This window comes from Mauremys reevesii, linkage group 9 (genome assembly GCF_016161935.1).
Source record: "Mauremys reevesii isolate NIE-2019 linkage group 9, ASM1616193v1, whole genome shotgun sequence".
NCBI lineage: Eukaryota > Metazoa > Chordata > Testudines > Geoemydidae > Mauremys > Mauremys reevesii.
This window is the reverse complement of record NC_052631.1, coordinates 2641988-2658619: the sequence shown is the minus strand read 5'-3', so window position 1 is coordinate 2658619 and position 16632 is coordinate 2641988. Positions and strand designations below refer to the sequence as shown.

Genomic DNA, 16632 nt, shown 5'->3' with positions numbered 1-16632 from the left:
CCCAACTCCCAGGGACTGTGTTGGGCCCCCGATTGGTAGTGCAGCTCTGTGGAGACGTTCAGGGCCTCACAGGGGGACCATCGGCTTGAGACTCGAACATGGACTGAGTGAAAAATACAGGGAGCATAAGAGTGCGCGCTGAGAGGTCAGCTGATTGGTAAGGAAAATATTCTAGCATCTCCTCTCCCTCTCCCCACCTTCCCCTCCCTCTGCCCCACTCCTCAGACACCTCTGTCTCTCTCCCATGTGCACATACACCCCTCAAATACTGAGCTCGCCCTCCTTTCTACTCAACAGCAGGTATTTCTCTAGCTTTATTTCCTCTCCACCCATTTGATGTTCTAACCCCTAATAAACGTTAACCATTTCCCCTGGTGGGACCTGAAAACCTAGTTCTGAAAGTCTTCTGGCACCTACTAACAGTAAAAAATGTTTGTGTGGAGGAGGAAAGCATAAAGCTCGCTCTCCATCTTCAAACATGCTCAAACACCGGTAGCAACAACCGGGATTGGCAAAGCCAATTGCACAATCGCTAGTTCAGTGCCTGTGACTGTCAGAATCCTAATTCGGATGGGCCATATTTTATTAATATTAGAGGAAACAGAATCATAATCCATCCCTCCCTGTTCTGCCTTGTGGAAATCCAGTCTGTCTGCTTGGGGAAAGGACTGGAACGATGTGGGTTTGTGCGTGACAGCAAAGAATAACACAAAAGCACAGAGAAGTCAGTTTTTAGAGCCTGGCTTGTTATCAGCATATCATGTGTTATGTTCAATTCTCCAAAAGCTTTTTTTAAAGGTAACATCTTTATTGTTATTATTCTCATTATGTATTAGTTAATAATTATTTATTATTACTATGCAGAGAAGAGATTTTTCCTTTTGATCAAAGAGCAAACAGTTTGCGTTTAAAATGTTAATGGAGTCCTGATTTAAAACATTTTTTCTTCGTTGTTTTTTTTTGAAACGTTGCAACAGGCAAGATTTGGGAGTTGATTTCCTCGTCCTACACGAAGAAAGATTTTTGAGTTCAGAATCCTAGCCGCTACCGGTAGGTCCTGCCTTGCTCAGTTTATTGTCGTCGCGGTGTGGTTTCGCCGGCAGGGTGGGGAGGTGAGTGGGAAGGGAAGAATTGGAAGAGAGGGAGAGGGGTGTTTGTCAATTATGTCGAGTCCTGGTTAACAACTTTGCCTCCGTTCATGGTTGGTGTCCCTGAACTTTTTCTTGAGCGTCCTTGTTTTTCTCCAATTTCATGCAGCGATGGCTCTCTGTACATGCACACTGCAAACAGAAAGGGCGACAATCAGCTTTCACACTACCCCAGAGACAGAGTTCTTGGACCACAAGTAGCATTTGCTTATGTGTGGGGCATTTTCCCCCTAAACTAGCCTCCTCTTCCCCCGCCCCTTTCCCACCACACACCCGCAGATAAGCCTGAATATCCCAGTAATATATTCCTTTATTATTCACGGTTCTCTGCCTGTGCTGGCAGTCAGCCCCTTTTAAGCCTACCCCCTCCCAGAGGCACAAACATAAGTGAAGGATTTCTGGTCTCTCACAGATAAGGCTCTCTACTCTCCATCTTTTTTATGACACACAAATATAAAATGAACATCTCGATTCACAACATTGCACATTAGCTCACAATGCCAATATTAGTCAGCAGCAGATCAACGAGTTAGCCCTTTCCCCTGTCCTTAATCTCTGACAAGAAAGAACGAGACCCCCAAAACTAACAAGGAATGGGGTCCCTAGCCTCTGTCTGTCAGAGGGTGGAGATGGATGGCAGGAGAGAGATCACTTGATCATTGCCTGTTAGGTTCACTCCCTCTGGGGCATCTGGCATTGGCCCCTGTCAGCAGACAGGATACTGGGCTAGATGGATCTTTGGTTTGACCCAGTGTGGCCGTTCCTATGTTCTTAACAAACTTTTGCATCCTGGGCCCACCTTGGAGGGAGTTCAACCTCCAGATCTGGATATTGTGGTTCCCACTGAAACCCACTTTGTCCCCTCCAGCCATGAACAGAGCTTTCAGTCAGTGTCTCTGCTATTTAACTCACTTAAGTGGCTGCCAGCAAAGCAGGAAGGAGAAAGGATCCCCTCCCTTGTGTGGCCACGTAGGAGGTGCAGGCATCGCAAGTCTGGGAGAAACACTTCCCCGCTTTCCCTGGGAGCAACCTGGTGGGGATGGACAGAGCCACGGCTCTGTGCCGCCCCTTCCCCCCATGCGGCAGTCAGCAGAGGGGGCTGGCCATGCAAGAAGGGGAGTTTATGGCGTCCTATAAAAAGCTGTCCTATTACTCCTTCCTGCAGTGCAGCTGGAGAGACCAAGGAGAAATTGTCCCTCTCTGAGCCCCAGCCCCAGCCCCAGCCCACACCCTGCCTGGGGTGATGCGCTACTCGCTGTCTCTTTCTAAGGGCTGCACGTGTATAGCATGAACCAGCCCTGAGAAAGGCAGGAGCACACACATAGTCAGTGCTGAATAAGGGTCTCAGGAGTCAGCCCCATGAGGAGGCCAGTCTTCAACACGGCATTTCTCTAAGTCACCAAAATAGCCATGTTTCAAGGCCCAGTATGCTGGGGATGAGAACACGAGATGGGGTCAGCTTGCAAATCTCCCCCCGCCCCCCATTCTGGGGATTCATAGATTCACAGACTCTAGGACTGGAAGGGACCTCGAGAGCTCATCGAGTCCAGTCCCCTGCCCTCATGGCAGGACCAAATACTGTCTAGACCATCCCTGATAGACATTTATCTAACCTGCTCTTAAATATCTCCAGAGATGGAGATTCCACAACCTCCCTAGGCAATTTATTCCAGTGTTTAACCACCCTGACAGTTAGGAACTTTTTCCTAATGTCCAACCTAAACCTCCCTTGCTGCAGTTTAAGCCCATTGCTTCTTGTTCTATCCTTAGAGGATAAGGTGAACAAGTTTTCTCCCTCCTCCTGATGACACCCTTTTAGATACCTGAAAACTACTATCATGTCCCCTCTCAGTCTTCTCTTTTCCAAACTAAACAAACCCAATTCTCTCAGCCTCCTTCCTAGGTCATGTTCTCTAGATCTTTAATCATTCTTGTTGCTCTTCTCTGGACCCTCTCCAATTTCTCCACATCTTTCTTGAAATGCGGTGCCCAGAACTGGACACAATACTCCTGTTGAGGCCTGACCAGCGCAGAGCAGAGCGGAAGAATGACTTCTCGTGTCTTACTCACAACACACCTGTCAATGCATCCCAGAATCACGTTTGCTTTTTTTGCAACAGCATCACACTGTTGACTCATATTTAGCTTGTGGTCCACTATAACCCCTAGATCCCTTTCTGCCGTACTCCTTCCTAGACAGTCTCTTCCCATTCTGTATGTGTGAAACTGATTGTACCTTCCTAAGTGGAGCACTTTGCATTTGTCTTTATTAAACTTCATCCTGTTTACCTCAGACCATTTCTCCAATTTGTCCAGATCATTTTGAATCATGACCATGTCCTCCAAAGCAGTTGCAACCCCTCCCAGTTTGGTATCATCTGCAAACTTAATAAGCGTCCTTTCTATGCCAACATCTAAGTCGTTGATGAAGATATTGAACAGAGCCGGTCCCAAAACAGACCCCTGCAGAACCCCACTTGTTCTACCTTTCCAGCAGGATTGGGAACCGTGTTAGGAACCTGTTCGGCCTGAGCCTGCCAGGCTTATACCCTTGCCTGTGCAAAGCAGGCCTGCCGTCCGCCCGTCCTGAGTTGCTAGAGACTTGTTGTGGAAACGACTGCAGACAGTGTAAAGCAGGGGAGACGCGAGCCTGCAATGCTTCGGTTCTGGCTCATCGTCAAGAACATAAACACAACATAAAACAAACTAATTCCGTTCCAAAATAGCTGCATAAATGAAACCAGTCTTCATCTACAGAAAGATGAATTGAGTCCTTATGTTTATAGCCTTTCCCTGATTTAGGAATAACTCCTGCCACTTAGGGCTAGATTGAAATGCCACTGTTACTTTGCATTTTACTCCAATCTAGATAAATATTTATAGTGATGCATAACAATACAGGGCAGAGATGAAGTGCAGTCAAGTGTGCACTAATGTAACTGATGCTGCATTGCAAACCTGACCAATGAAAAATACTATTTTGACCATACAGCACCTTCCCCCCACGGCTCTCCAAACACTTTAAATACACACAATAACTAGGCCTCATAACACCACTTTGAGGTAGGTAAAATTATCAAGAAAGCCATTTGGAGATGGAAAAAGAAAAGCAAAGAGAATAAGGAACTTACCCAAGTTTGCACATTGAGTCAGTGCCAGAACTAGGCAGAAAATCCAGGAATTCTGCCCTGCCAGCCACTAGACTGACACAATCTGTGCACACGTCAATGTCATCACCATTACCGCCAAATAGCCCCTGCCTGTGCCGCTTCACTTTTGCCTTGCACATAGTGTCACCATTTGCCTCTGCTCCAAGTGCTCCCCGTGCGCCCCAGTAGCTCTGGGCTCCCACTTGGGCTGAGCAGTGAAGAATCAACGTTTGACTTGTGGGCTAGTCGCGTGAGTGTGAAATGGTGGAGGGCTGGATGGCGAAGTCAGCCTCTCACACCTCCTGCTGTCCCTCACAATTCCCATCTCCACTAGCTTTGGAGCTGGGATCCCATTCACTCAGGCTGGCTGGGTTAACCCCAGGGACACGTTTTACCCGGACCGCATGGTTCAAAGCAGGCGATCCATAGTGCCGACTGCTTCAGGCTTGTCAGTGAGACACAACTAATGCTCTCTTGTGCACCACATACCCACACGGGAGTTTCCCTCCCTGCCAGGAGCACCTTGTATGGACAGGTGAAGGGCACTGGTTACAGAACAACCCCAGAGCACCCCCACTGCACAGCACCTCGCTTTGCTGGTGTGCTAGTGAGGCATCCAAAACTGTGGGGAAAACGGCGTCTCCGGGGACAGAAGCAAGAACAACAATCCTACGTAAATAACACACTCTCGGCATGGGCTAATGAGGCCTCCCAGCACCTGCTGATAAGCAATGAAGCCTGCGCACGGTCCGTAGTTCTGATGGGGCACAGGATGGAGGTTCCGGGAACCCAGAAGTTTGGTTCACCAGATCTCAGATCAAGGCGGCTAATGCTGGGGCTTGAGATTCCCCTTTCTCGCACTGCTGTAAATCAGGTGTCGCTCCACAACAGGAGGCGGAGATCCCGGTGTGCTGGGAGAACGCTGCTGGTGCTGAGAGCACGGCCCAGGCCTAGATGTGTATGTCTGCCTTCCACGGGAGTGCAGTTAGCTGTTTGCAGCCATCCAGCTGACGCACTGGCTCGGACGTAGCCAAAGATGGGGAAGGAATTAATGCTCAAAGAGAGAGAGTGCAAGAATCGATCCCCTTCACAAACAGGGTAAGGGTTTATCCCACGGTATTGATCTCGGGCCTGGAAAGTGGATAACGATGCTGAGAGAATAATGGCAGAACTAACTTAACTCTATAATAACCGACTGGAGCAAGTCCCCCGCCATACACACTTCCCTGTCCCTCCCTGCTTCTGTCATATAATCCCACATCCCCATTTCATCATGCACCATTGGCTGTTGGGCACCCGAGCAGCACACCCACTTGGGAGCTTGATCCTGAGCATCTTCCCACTCACGCCAATGTGAGCTGAGGATGCTCAGCACCGTGTAGAAGCACCAAACTCCACATCCCTATTCTAGTGGGTGTGGCACAGCTGGGGAGGGAACAACACGTGTCTGCCCCAGTCCTGGCTCTCCCCCACCCATAGCATCACTGGAGAGACACCACCACTCCACATGCAGAACTTTGCCCGGGGTGTCACCCCCGGAGACATGGGAGGAGGGTCACTTGTATTAGTCAATGCTTCACTGAAGAGATTTAATTGACTTAACACCAGATGTGGGAAGGGAGTCAGGTCATTATGCACCTTGGTTTTCTGCCTTAATTAATGCAATGAAGGCTGGAAGGAAATCCCAGCTGATGTGAGTTGCAGACGGTTGAGCTAGTCTCTACCTGGCAGCTAAACACGCAGGACGCCGCCAAATGGAACCACAGCACTTTTATCACCAAACGCCAAGGAAACGCCTGCTGAAAGTGATCCCTCTTCTTCCTTCAGGGTCTAGCTTGAGGGTTTCAGTGCGGGCCCAGCAAAGCAAGCGTGGAAGAGACTCTGTGCGAAATCCTGCATTTCTAGGGCCCTGACGACACAAGAAAACGAGCTGTGTTTAGCAAAGGCTAATGAACAGGTTTTTAAATGCTGCTGCTTCTTAGCATATGCACAACATGCCTCAGGTGGCACGTGACCAGGATTCATCCCAAATCTGGTCCGCTGGTTGGATCATTAGCTGCCCCGGCCTGGGCCGGGTACTGATGGGCAGTGTGACTTGAATGCTGAGCCATGCCCCGCTGAACGCTGTTCAGTGCCTACTAGAAGCAAAGACAATGATCTGGGTTTACTGGGGCTGAACATGCTACATCTTCCTAGTGCCGACAGCGCCTGGGAGAGAAATTCCCCCTTTCCACTCCATCGTGGTGACAGAGGGCTCTGATTTAGCAGAACTGGGGTAGTTCCACTGTGGGAAAAGAGTTGGGGAAGATTCGGAGGCCTCTGTATGATGCCCCTTGCACTCCAGACTGCCAGGAAGCTATGGGGGCAGGCAGGGAGGTGATAGGACCGGGCGACCCACAGGCCATTCACCACCACAGAGGAGGTCTGCTCAAGCCATGGTGCTTACTGCAAAGCCAAGCTTCAATAGCAGGCCTGGGGCCTCTCTGCTGCGTGAAGGAAGATACCGCCTTCTCCTCGGGCTGCAGGCTGGTTCCAGGGTCTAGTGCTAGAAAGGGGAACTGCGGGAACTTTGGAGAGTGAAGCAGGAAATACTCCCACCAAGGGGCAGAGTGGATATAAGCAGCCAAGTATTCCTGCTGTAAGGGCCTGATCCAAAGGCAATGGCAGTGATTGGAAAGACTCCCATTGGCTTGGGAGGGGGGGCAAAGGATAGGTTCCGTCCCTGAGGCTAGAGACACTCAGAGAGATTGAAATGACAGGGCCCAAGCAGTAATTCCACGCATGCCAACTGGCCTGGCTCAGTCCGCAAGCTCACGTTTTAATGGCTCCTTGAGTTCAGGCCACAGCAACTCAACATTACAATATCAACAGAAGTGTGCAGTGCGTGTGTTTGTTTCCCAAACTGGCACCTTGCCGTACATTAACTAAGGATCCCCAAATACCCTTCAGGTTGTAGGACTTGAAGCATTTTTGTAGCGTCAACATGCTTTAAAACTTGCCTTTTCTGTATAGAAAAGCCATTTGAAGGCATTTTCAGAGGCGTTTTGCGTTTATTAGTTTTTCTGCCTTGTTGGCACTTGCACTGGAGAACTTCTGAATCCAGAAGCAACAGTTTTACCAGTTGAAGTACAAGAACACATTTCCCTTAGCTGTTAGCTATTGGAGCATGGAGCTTTTGGTGTTTTTGCAGTTCTTGTTTAAACTAAGCTGCCGTGTAGTTTTGTGCACACTGGTAAACTGCTGCCAAGTTTCACCCCAGAGGTGGCTGCCATTCAGTGGTGGGTGATGTGATTTCTGTATATGTAGTTTGTGATGCCTCTCTTCTCCAGCAGGCAAAAATCCTCAACAGACTCCTCCCAGCACCAACTCTCATGGCCTTCATGGAGGTCACATTCCCAAATGAAGAGGAAGGCTGGTTCAATGGTTAAGGCCAAGACCAAGGCTAGTGAAGACCTGGCTTCCATTCCCAGCTCTGCCACTGAGTTCCTGTGTCGCCTTGGGTATGTCTCTCAATATATCTGTGCCTCAGTTTCCCCTCTTCAGAACAGGGATAATAGCCTTGTCCTGCTGTAGGGGCATTTTAAGGGTCAGAGGGAGGTCAGACCTAAGAGGCAGAGGTAGAAAGGGAACTGCAGAAGAGAAGCGGCTGGGAGGGAGGGTCTCCTGCAGTGGTCCCTGGAGAAGGGAGCTGGGGCTTTGGGAGAAGGCAAGGAGAGCAGCCTTGCCCTTGCATTTCCTCTTGCTGCCCCAACAACAGAAGGAGACAGTACCTCCGGGGGAGGGGCTGTGCCCACTATCTGGCAGGGGGTAAGATTTGTTTTTGTGTTAGGGCTTTTTTGAACTTTGTGTTAATAAAGAAACTAGACCCCAAGCAGGGCTGCGATTGGATGAGCAAGACTGGGTGGAGTGTTGAAGAAGGAAAAGTGAGGCAGTGCCCTGTGGCGGTCCCCCTGGCCACGAGGGGTGCTCAGCCAGTAGCCACCCTATTACAGTGCTCGTGGGCTGGTTGAGCCACAAAAAGAGGACGAGAGGTAAACAGTCCCACCCGCAGCCTTGGGGGAGAACGGTGCCATACAGGTCACCTCCTGCCGTCCCCCAGCCCCTGGAGGGCCATCCAGGATCTTCACCCTGGCCGGGAAGTTCCCGTGAAATAGTCTGTGCCCGTCTCAGCTTCATGGGTGGGGGTGGCTGCTGGTGCCGGTGGCAGCGCAGGGCTCTCGTCAAGGCTTGTGTTTCGCCTTAGCCCTGCTCGCAGAGCCCGGTGGATGGGGCGGAGCCGAGTCACGTGGAACAGAGCCAACTTCACTCCAACCCTCTGCTGCCGACCACTCGTCTTCGGCTTGGGAACAGAGCCCTCCGCGAGCCGCGGCCCCAGACAGCGGTAGGCTCTGGCAGGCTGACACGTGCCTTTGCCTGGGGGGCAGCCAGCTCTTGGATGCGGCAGTGGGTGGCAAAGCAGCCCGGGGGAGGACTCCTTAATGCGGCTGCCGGGTTCTAAAGCACTTGCCTGCTCGCTCTGGATTACAGCGACGACTGACGCTCGCGTGGGGAGGGATGCAGGCGAGGGAAAGGAACGCCAGGGCTGCGCTGGGGTTTCACAAACCGAAGCAGCAGCAGCAGCAGCAGCATCTACTGTAATGAGAATGCCGCCCTGGTGTCAGGCCTCTGTGCCTCCCAGCTGTGTGGCATCTGTCCACCAATGACACCCGTCCACCGTGCACCAACTGGGCCCCGCGTGAAAACCCAACTACTTACCAGCAAACGGCATCCCTCCCTTTAAGGGACCCCCCACCGCACGCGGCCAGGCAGCACCGAAATATCTGCTACAAGGGCAAACCCAGCTGCTGTCGGGGAATCCATTCCAGTCCCAAACGGACTGGGGGCGGGTGGTGAGGAGGAGACGGACAAGAAAGCGGTGGGGGAAATGGTTAGAAGGAGGCCAGGTGAGATAAACAGGCCGGCTGCATACGCCAATGGCAGCCACTGTGGGCTCCAGGGAGGGAGTCCCACAAATGAGCATCCTCGACTCAGAGCCACTGCCTGGCAGGCGCAGAGGCTCAAGCCTAGGTTCCGCATGGTTTTCTGCCACTAATGACCTAGACGATATAGCTGGGGGGAAAGGGGTTTGCAGGGGAGTTCACATGTGGTCTGGAATTCATCTGCCTCAGCCACCTGCCTGAAGGGATTTCCTGCCATTCTCATGCCATTCATCTCCACTCTTCAGGGAGCCCAAGCGTCTCCTCCGAGCACAGGACAACGCATTCTGGAGCAGCCCAGAAAAGCTGCAGGTCTGAAGCCATTTCAGCCCTTGCTCTGAGCCCCTGACAGCGCCAGAGTCAGAGCCTGGGATCTGTTCTGCTGTTTTTGTTAGCAAGAGAGAAAACGCTTCCTAATTAAAACCATCCATCCTAGGCAAACACCACAGCAGTGCCTCGGGCTGCCTGCACGCAGGCTGCGCTGGTGTAACTTAGACCAGTTTAGTTAGATTGGTGCAGCGTGTGTGCAGTCTCCTAGAAGGGTAAAGCTGGTTCTGTCAGTTCAGCTTGTGCAAGTAAATTTACCAACACAAGCTAAATTGCTGTAAGCCAGGTTTAAGCCAACATACGTGTCCACACACACAGTGCCACTGGCCTAACTACATCAGGGTAAAAATTGCACCTTTAGTTACACTGGTGGAATTCTTTGTGTTGACCAGCACTCAGCATCTCTCTCTCTCACTCTTTTATTTTCTTTCCTCCCTTTCCTTCCTCCTTTCCTTTTGCCCTGATACGAAGTTTGGTTCTGGATTTCAGCCACTCATGCTAGGCAGAGTATCAGCGTCTGTCAGGGGTTTGTCTGCACGCAAGTTTGCATCAGCTATCAGTGCAAACCCCGTGTGGACACTCTGATGTCAGCTTTTTGCGGTTTAACTATAACCCATTGCTAACAGAGTTCAGCTACACTGAAATACGTGTGCTTTAAACCAAAATGAGAGCATCCAAACGGCCTTGTGCCCTGGCTGAATGAAACCAGTTTAAACCCCCCACTTTTAGGGAGGCAGGCGTAACTCTGGGTGTGTAGACAAGCCCTGGGAGGTGTGCAGGACATGGAGGAGCTGGAGAGAGCAATGCTAATCCACTGAAATGTTCTCGTCTTAGGTAAATATTTCTGACACTGACAATACAGACCTAGGCCCCTCCCTCCTCCTTGAGGAATCTCTGCTGGGAACAAGACCATTCACTTTTCGTCACCCAGCAGGAGGAAAGCTCTGGGTTTGTTTCCAATGGAAAGTTAGTGCCTGTGAAGGGCACTAGGGTGAATAACCCCGGGGACCTCAGGATGGGTCTGCCCCTGGGGTGTCAGGACAGGCTGGGCAGCTCATTGTCTATGTCCCGGCTCTCTCACCGGAGACACATTCTGCAAGGTGGACACCAGGTGACTCGGAATTGGACTGAGATTCCCCCAGACTCTTGACAAGGGCTTCCAAGGAGCTATCAGAGACGGCAACACATTGTGGCCACTTCAGACAAAGGTTGCATTTGAACTTATGACCTAGGTACAAGGTTCGACCATCCCTGTACTACGCCCTTTATTCTGCCCGTGCCCCCCATTTGGTTGGGTTTTACAGCTTGTTCTCTAGTAACCCAACCTGCCGGCTCACATTTTGGGATGCGCTGCAGGGCTCACAGCACAGGCAGACACTCAGGCTCCAGTATTGGTGGTGCAGCGTGTTTCCACTTGGAAGCTCTTACACCACGGTCCCTGCTGTCGGGTATAGTCCCCACTCCACTCTGCTGAACCACAGGACAGTCAACCTCCTCTCTACCCCTTACCCCCCGGGGCTCATATCTGCCCCATGGGACAGGGCCTGGGAACTTTCCATACCTTCAATGGGTTTGGGTACAAAATGTGACGAGGGTTTGGTTTTTTTCACCCGGTTCCCCTTCATAATTTGACCTTCTTTATTGAGCCCCAGGAACCATGCTCGTCCAGACTCCTGCTGCCGGTACAGTGTGGAAGAATAAATAACGTAGTAGTTTTCAAAGACCGATTCCTTAAATTTGCACTCTGGTGTGAAAATCTCCTGCAGAGAGAGAGAGAGAACACAAAGCAATGGAAGGAATTAATCACTAATCACTTAAACCAGGCATCACTGGGAGATAATCAATGTTCTTTGTTATTACAGTCAGTTTAATGAGAGAGAGAGAGAGAGCGAGCAAGCAGTAATATAGAGAGAGCAAGAATATGTAGATCTAGAAACTATCTCCTAAAATGGAAGGCTCTCTGGCTGATTGTGAACCAAACCCCTCTGCTGTCAAGAGAGCTTGCGGTAGATGTGCTTTAAAAGTGCTTGCACACCCAGCGTGCACAGATATGGGCCATTGCTCATCCAAGCCTGGCTCAGCATGTGCAAGGAGCCATGGAGAGCTTTGGAAGACCTCGGGCTGGGTGTTTCTGGAGGAGCAATCAGGAGCGTGTTTGATAATTGCCGTGTAAAAGGGGGGCTGCAGCATCATGGCTCCGTCACGCCTCTTCTTTTCCGGTCCCTGCCTGGCCTCCCCAACAAGCTCTGCAAGCGTGTGGCTGCCAGCATCAGAAACAGCGATCTCACTAAACAAGTGCAGAATCCACCTCTGGCAAGAGGCTGCTGTGAAGGGAAGGGGTGCAAGGGATGAGAAGAGATGGGGGTTTAAGCCACAAATTGCATTTTATTTATTAAAAAGTGGGGCACTGAGGAGATGAGGGAACAAAGCCGGGAAATGTTTGAATACGAAAGAAAATCAGATAAATTAAAACTTGTTTTAAAATGTAGCCATTTTCCCAGTTCCCACAGCGCTGGGCTCAGTCCTGAGCAAGGGGCGAAGATGACTAGCAAGAGACAGCATCCACGCCCTGCTCCTGCGACAGCCCCTACAAACCCTTTAGCGAGGCTGCCAGCAGGCTCTCTGCATCCTACAATTCAAAGGGAGCCTTCTGAGCGTTCAGTGCGACTCCGGGTTATAGTACGTATCCCCATGTGTTTTGGGGGATTATATAAACTATTGCTGGTATGCCAATAAATCTGATCTGCAACAGACCTGCATCGGCAGTCGGCCTAGAAGCCAGAGAAGATAAAGTGCAGCAGAAAATGTCCAGTTCCTGGCTGCATGTAGTGAAGTCGACACCAATCATTAGCACCGCACACACTGAAAACTCAAAAAACCAACCCAAATCAATGGATTGTTTGGCCATGTGTGATGCAATCTCTCTGGTTTCCTTAAACATCAGTATTTCCGAGGGTGAGAGGAGGGGATGCAATGGGACCGGAATGGCCTTCCCCAGTCCTTAGAAAGGTGTATGAGGCAGTTTTCCAGTTATCAGTGTTTCAGGCAATCTCCCGATATTGGTTCTCTATAGTCACTGCCGTGATGGGCAGTCACAAAACACCCGACTTGAGTGGAGACACAGGCCTCTCCCATTGGTGTTTTCCCCCTCAGCTCCGCAGTGTCCTGTTCTGTGCTCTAAGATCCGTAAGAGTTAAGTGTTGGGCCACACACACTAATAAAGAAGAGAGACATTATATTTCCCCAGTGCTCACCCCTGTAAGATCTCAAAGGACCTTACCAAGGTGGGGAAGCATTATTATCCCCTGAAACTCCTGTCATGGTCTGCCTCAATCTTCGTGGTCTCACAGTTGGACTGGGAGTGAGGGTACCAGGGGTTTAGTCCAGATTTCACCTTGGGGAAATCATTTGCTATGTGACATTGGGCAAGTCATTTCCCCTCTGCGTGCCTCAGTTTCACCATCTAAAAATTGGGATATAGTGCTCCTCTCCCTTCATAGGCTTATGGCTCGGTTTGTAGTCAGTAACGTTTAGACACCAAAGGGCCAAATTCTTTTGGAAATACTAGCGATCGGATAGACAGGTTGTATTTAAATCATCCAATTATTATTATTTATTTGTATTGTGGAAGCCACTAGCTTCATGATGCAAAGTACAGTACAAATATACAACAGAAATGGCCCTGTCCCCAAGGAACTTACAACCTGAATCAGAGTGGATTTGTCCCTTGCATTCACATGCTGCTAAAACAAACTGCTCTCCTCTAAAAGCAAAACATATACAAAATGTAAAGGAAGGTTGTAAGGCAGCAAAATAACCATGCAGGAATCGCAACATAGGAGTCCATATTTATCCTCTTTCACTGATTCCTTACAAAATGGGCTCAGTTCAAGAGGTTTCTCTCCAACGGCCACTCCTGCCAATGCATCCTGGGATCTTGAAACCCACTGTGCTCTTTCTGACTCAGACTTTGTCACTAGCAATAAAGATTCTGCACCTGGAATTTAGCTGATGCCTTTGTTGATAGTAAATAAGGCAGACCAACATCCAGCTCATTCTCCCCAAAGGGCACTGGCTCTGTGAGGGTAAGAACAACAAACCTTTGCTTTAGGCTGCTCAGTGAGCAAATCTGACTAGAAGAGGCAAAGGATGTAGATATGTTGGGGGGAAAAGTCCATTTTTCCAGTTACTTTTGCAGTTATTGACCGGATGTGGGACTAGATTCTGAAGTCACTCACACCTGTGTAAATCTGGAATAACTCCGGTTGCAGCTGATATCAAAGACTCGTCTGGGGAAACGCCAAGTGATCATAAAATATAGAGAGTGTTTTTGGTACCCCCCTGTCACTAACGCAGGTAACAAACAACAAATGGGATTTAAGTCACTTTTCCAAGGATGACAGCATGTCCTGTCGGGGACGGACAGACAGACAATCAGTTTCTTCTGCTTGGTGGTGGTGGTAAATGTCACGCCTTGGAGTGTTCTCAAAGCACATCTATGTTATGGCATAACGTTTCTGGGGGGGCCATTCGCTGATGTCCTTGAGGATGCTGGTAAGAGGTGATTGAAGCTGTCCACCCTGCTTCTTCAATAGATGTCCTAACAAACTTGACACAGGCGGGTTATTTCATCTCAACTCTGGGAATAGTCTATGATGTGTATTACTTTTAGCTGCTAATTTTACTAAGACTCTTGAGTGCTACAAAGCAGGGGAAGGCTATTAAGATAATACCAGCAGATCCTCTACCAGCTTTACTGTCAAAGTTAATTATATTAACTCAAGCAAGGAACTGTTGTTTCACTTGTCTCAGTCTGAGCAGAGCTGCAAAGAAAGGGAATAACTGCAGATGTACTTAAATGGTTTCACACTAATAGGCTAGTTCTTACCACAGATACTGCACTGACTCAACTATCTGGCAATTTCGGGGTTTGTTTTTCTTCTTGTTTTCAGAAATGCAGTAAGCTACTTGCCTGAGATGGAAAAGCTGGGGGTGGAGTGGGGCGGGGGTGGCCTTTTAAAAAGTCAAGTTAGTGCTGGTGAAATATGCCAGGTGGGCCCCCCTGGAGGCAAAGTCCTCTCCCAATGCATCCGGGAGGGCACCAGCAGCACTGGTTCCCCACACCATCCTCCCAAGGTGTCTCAGTTTTCCTCTTCGAGGGGTAACAGGAGATCTCCAATTCGCCCTACCTAGTGTGACCCCTGCCTGCTGGGTGTGTCGCTCTCTCCCCTAGCCCAGCTAGAGGCTGAGAAGTCTGCTCCAGCCTTGGTTAAGAGCCAGGTGGCTTTTAGCTCATGCAGTAAAGCTGGGGTGGGCAAACTTTTTGGAAATTGTGTGGTGGGCCATGAATGCTCATGAAATTGGGGTTGGAGTGTGGGAGGGGGTGAGGGCTCCAGCTGGGGGTGCAGGCTCTGGGGTAAGCCAGGGAGGGGGCTCCAGGCTGGTGCAGGGGATTGGGGCACTGAAGGGGGTCAGGGGTGCAGGCTCTTGGGCGGTGCTTACCTCAAGCAGCTCCCAGAAGCAGCAGCATGTCCCCGCTCCAGCTCCTATGCAGAGGCACAGCCAGGCGGCTCTGCATGCTGCCCCATACACAGGCACTGCCTGTGCAGCTCCCATTGGCTGCAGTTGCCAACCAATGGGAGCTGTGGGGGTGGTGCTTGGGGCGGGGGCAGTGTGCGGAGCTCCCAGCTGTCCCTACGTGTAGGAGCTGGAGGGGGGACATGCCGCTGCTTCTGGGAGCCGTGCGGAGCCACAGCACATGTGGACCAAGCAAGCCCCGGACCCCACTCCCCGGCAGGAGCTTGAGGGCCAGATTAAAACATCTGAAGGGCCGGATGTGGCCCCAGGCTGTAGGCTGCTCACCCCTACAGTAGAAACTCCTACACTAAGCTTCAGAAGTCCCAGGTTCGATCCCAACAGTCGTGGGTTTTACTCTTGCATTTGGTACAGCCATTTACACCTCTTCAAAATGGGAAGTAAACACTCTTAAGTCAGCGGCTTACATCCACTCTGCTCAGGTGACAACAACCATATAGGGTGCACGGTGGGGAAGAGTCAGGGAGGGAGGGTTCGGCTTTTGTCTTCTGACTCTTGGGGTGTTTTTTATTCATGAATTCATTCCCTGCCGTGACTCCACTAACTCCCACCGCTTATTTCACACTGGCCCCCAAACAGTCATCACATGTTAAAGACTTCAGCTGGTTTAAAAAAAAAGTTTATTTAACCATTTGTTGGACAAAAAACAGCTTTTCGAGAAAAATAAATATTTTTGCAAAAACATTTAATTTGGTTGAAATTTTGCAGATTTTTTTGGGGGTGGGGGAAAGGACACAAACAGTAAAAAAAATGGTGACATGTTTTTGGTTTTTGAATAGTGAGATTTCCTACTGAAAACCATTTGCAAAAACAGAATTCTTTTCAGCTGGTGATTTCAGTAATAAAACCAACAACAGTTCAAGGAATTTTTTTTAAATGAAATTTAAGAAGTTTCCCATGAAAAATACTTACCATTGTTTATCTAGCTCTGCTACTGATTTTCAGTTCTCAGCACTTGGGCTGGATGAGAATCTGAGACCTAGGAGTGCAAAGTTCCATACTGCAGTCCAATTCCCCTAAGACAGTGGTCCTCAAACGTATGTGATCGCCCCCACCTTCTTTGTGCCTGTAGTAGTTTAGGGGCCCGACCCCTCACCACACAAGTACATATTCCGATACATACGGGGGTCGTGCTTCACTCAAATCAGTTTCGGCTTCTTTGTTTTTCACTCGAGGTTTTTTTTTTTCTGCCAACGATCCATTGTAATAAGAGCAAAAGCAAAATGGTGATTGTGACCATGCTTAAAATTAAACGTGCACATTGCATCGTAGCAAACCGATTAACGTACCGATGGCAACGACTTTGCGTAATGCTCTGCAAGCTTAACAGAAATCTGTCAAAATGCACAGCGTTATTTAGAGTCAGAAGCACAGCACCAGCTGAGGACCTGATACATCTGGAGGAATCAGCTTGCTAGTTACGCATTGCTGTGGGAA

At 49.8% G+C, this 16632-nt stretch overlaps 1 protein-coding gene across 3 annotated transcripts in view; it reads right to left on the bottom strand.

Moving 5' to 3' along the window:
• Positions 1–864: 864 nt before the first annotated feature.
• Positions 865–16632, bottom strand: part of FGF12 (fibroblast growth factor 12) — a 297604-nt gene continuing 281836 nt past the window's right edge. For 2 of the 3 annotated variants that reach the window (XM_039489602.1, XM_039489599.1), the window contains exons 4-5: positions 11162–11360; positions 865–1280 (exon numbers count right to left, since the gene is read on the bottom strand). In XM_039489602.1, coding sequence (XP_039345536.1) covers positions 1162–1280; positions 11162–11360 — 318 coding nt within the window. In that variant the 3' untranslated portion in view covers positions 865–1161. The remainder of the gene's footprint in view (positions 1281–11161; positions 11361–16632) is intronic. The other variant, XM_039489603.1, reaches the window with a different exon arrangement.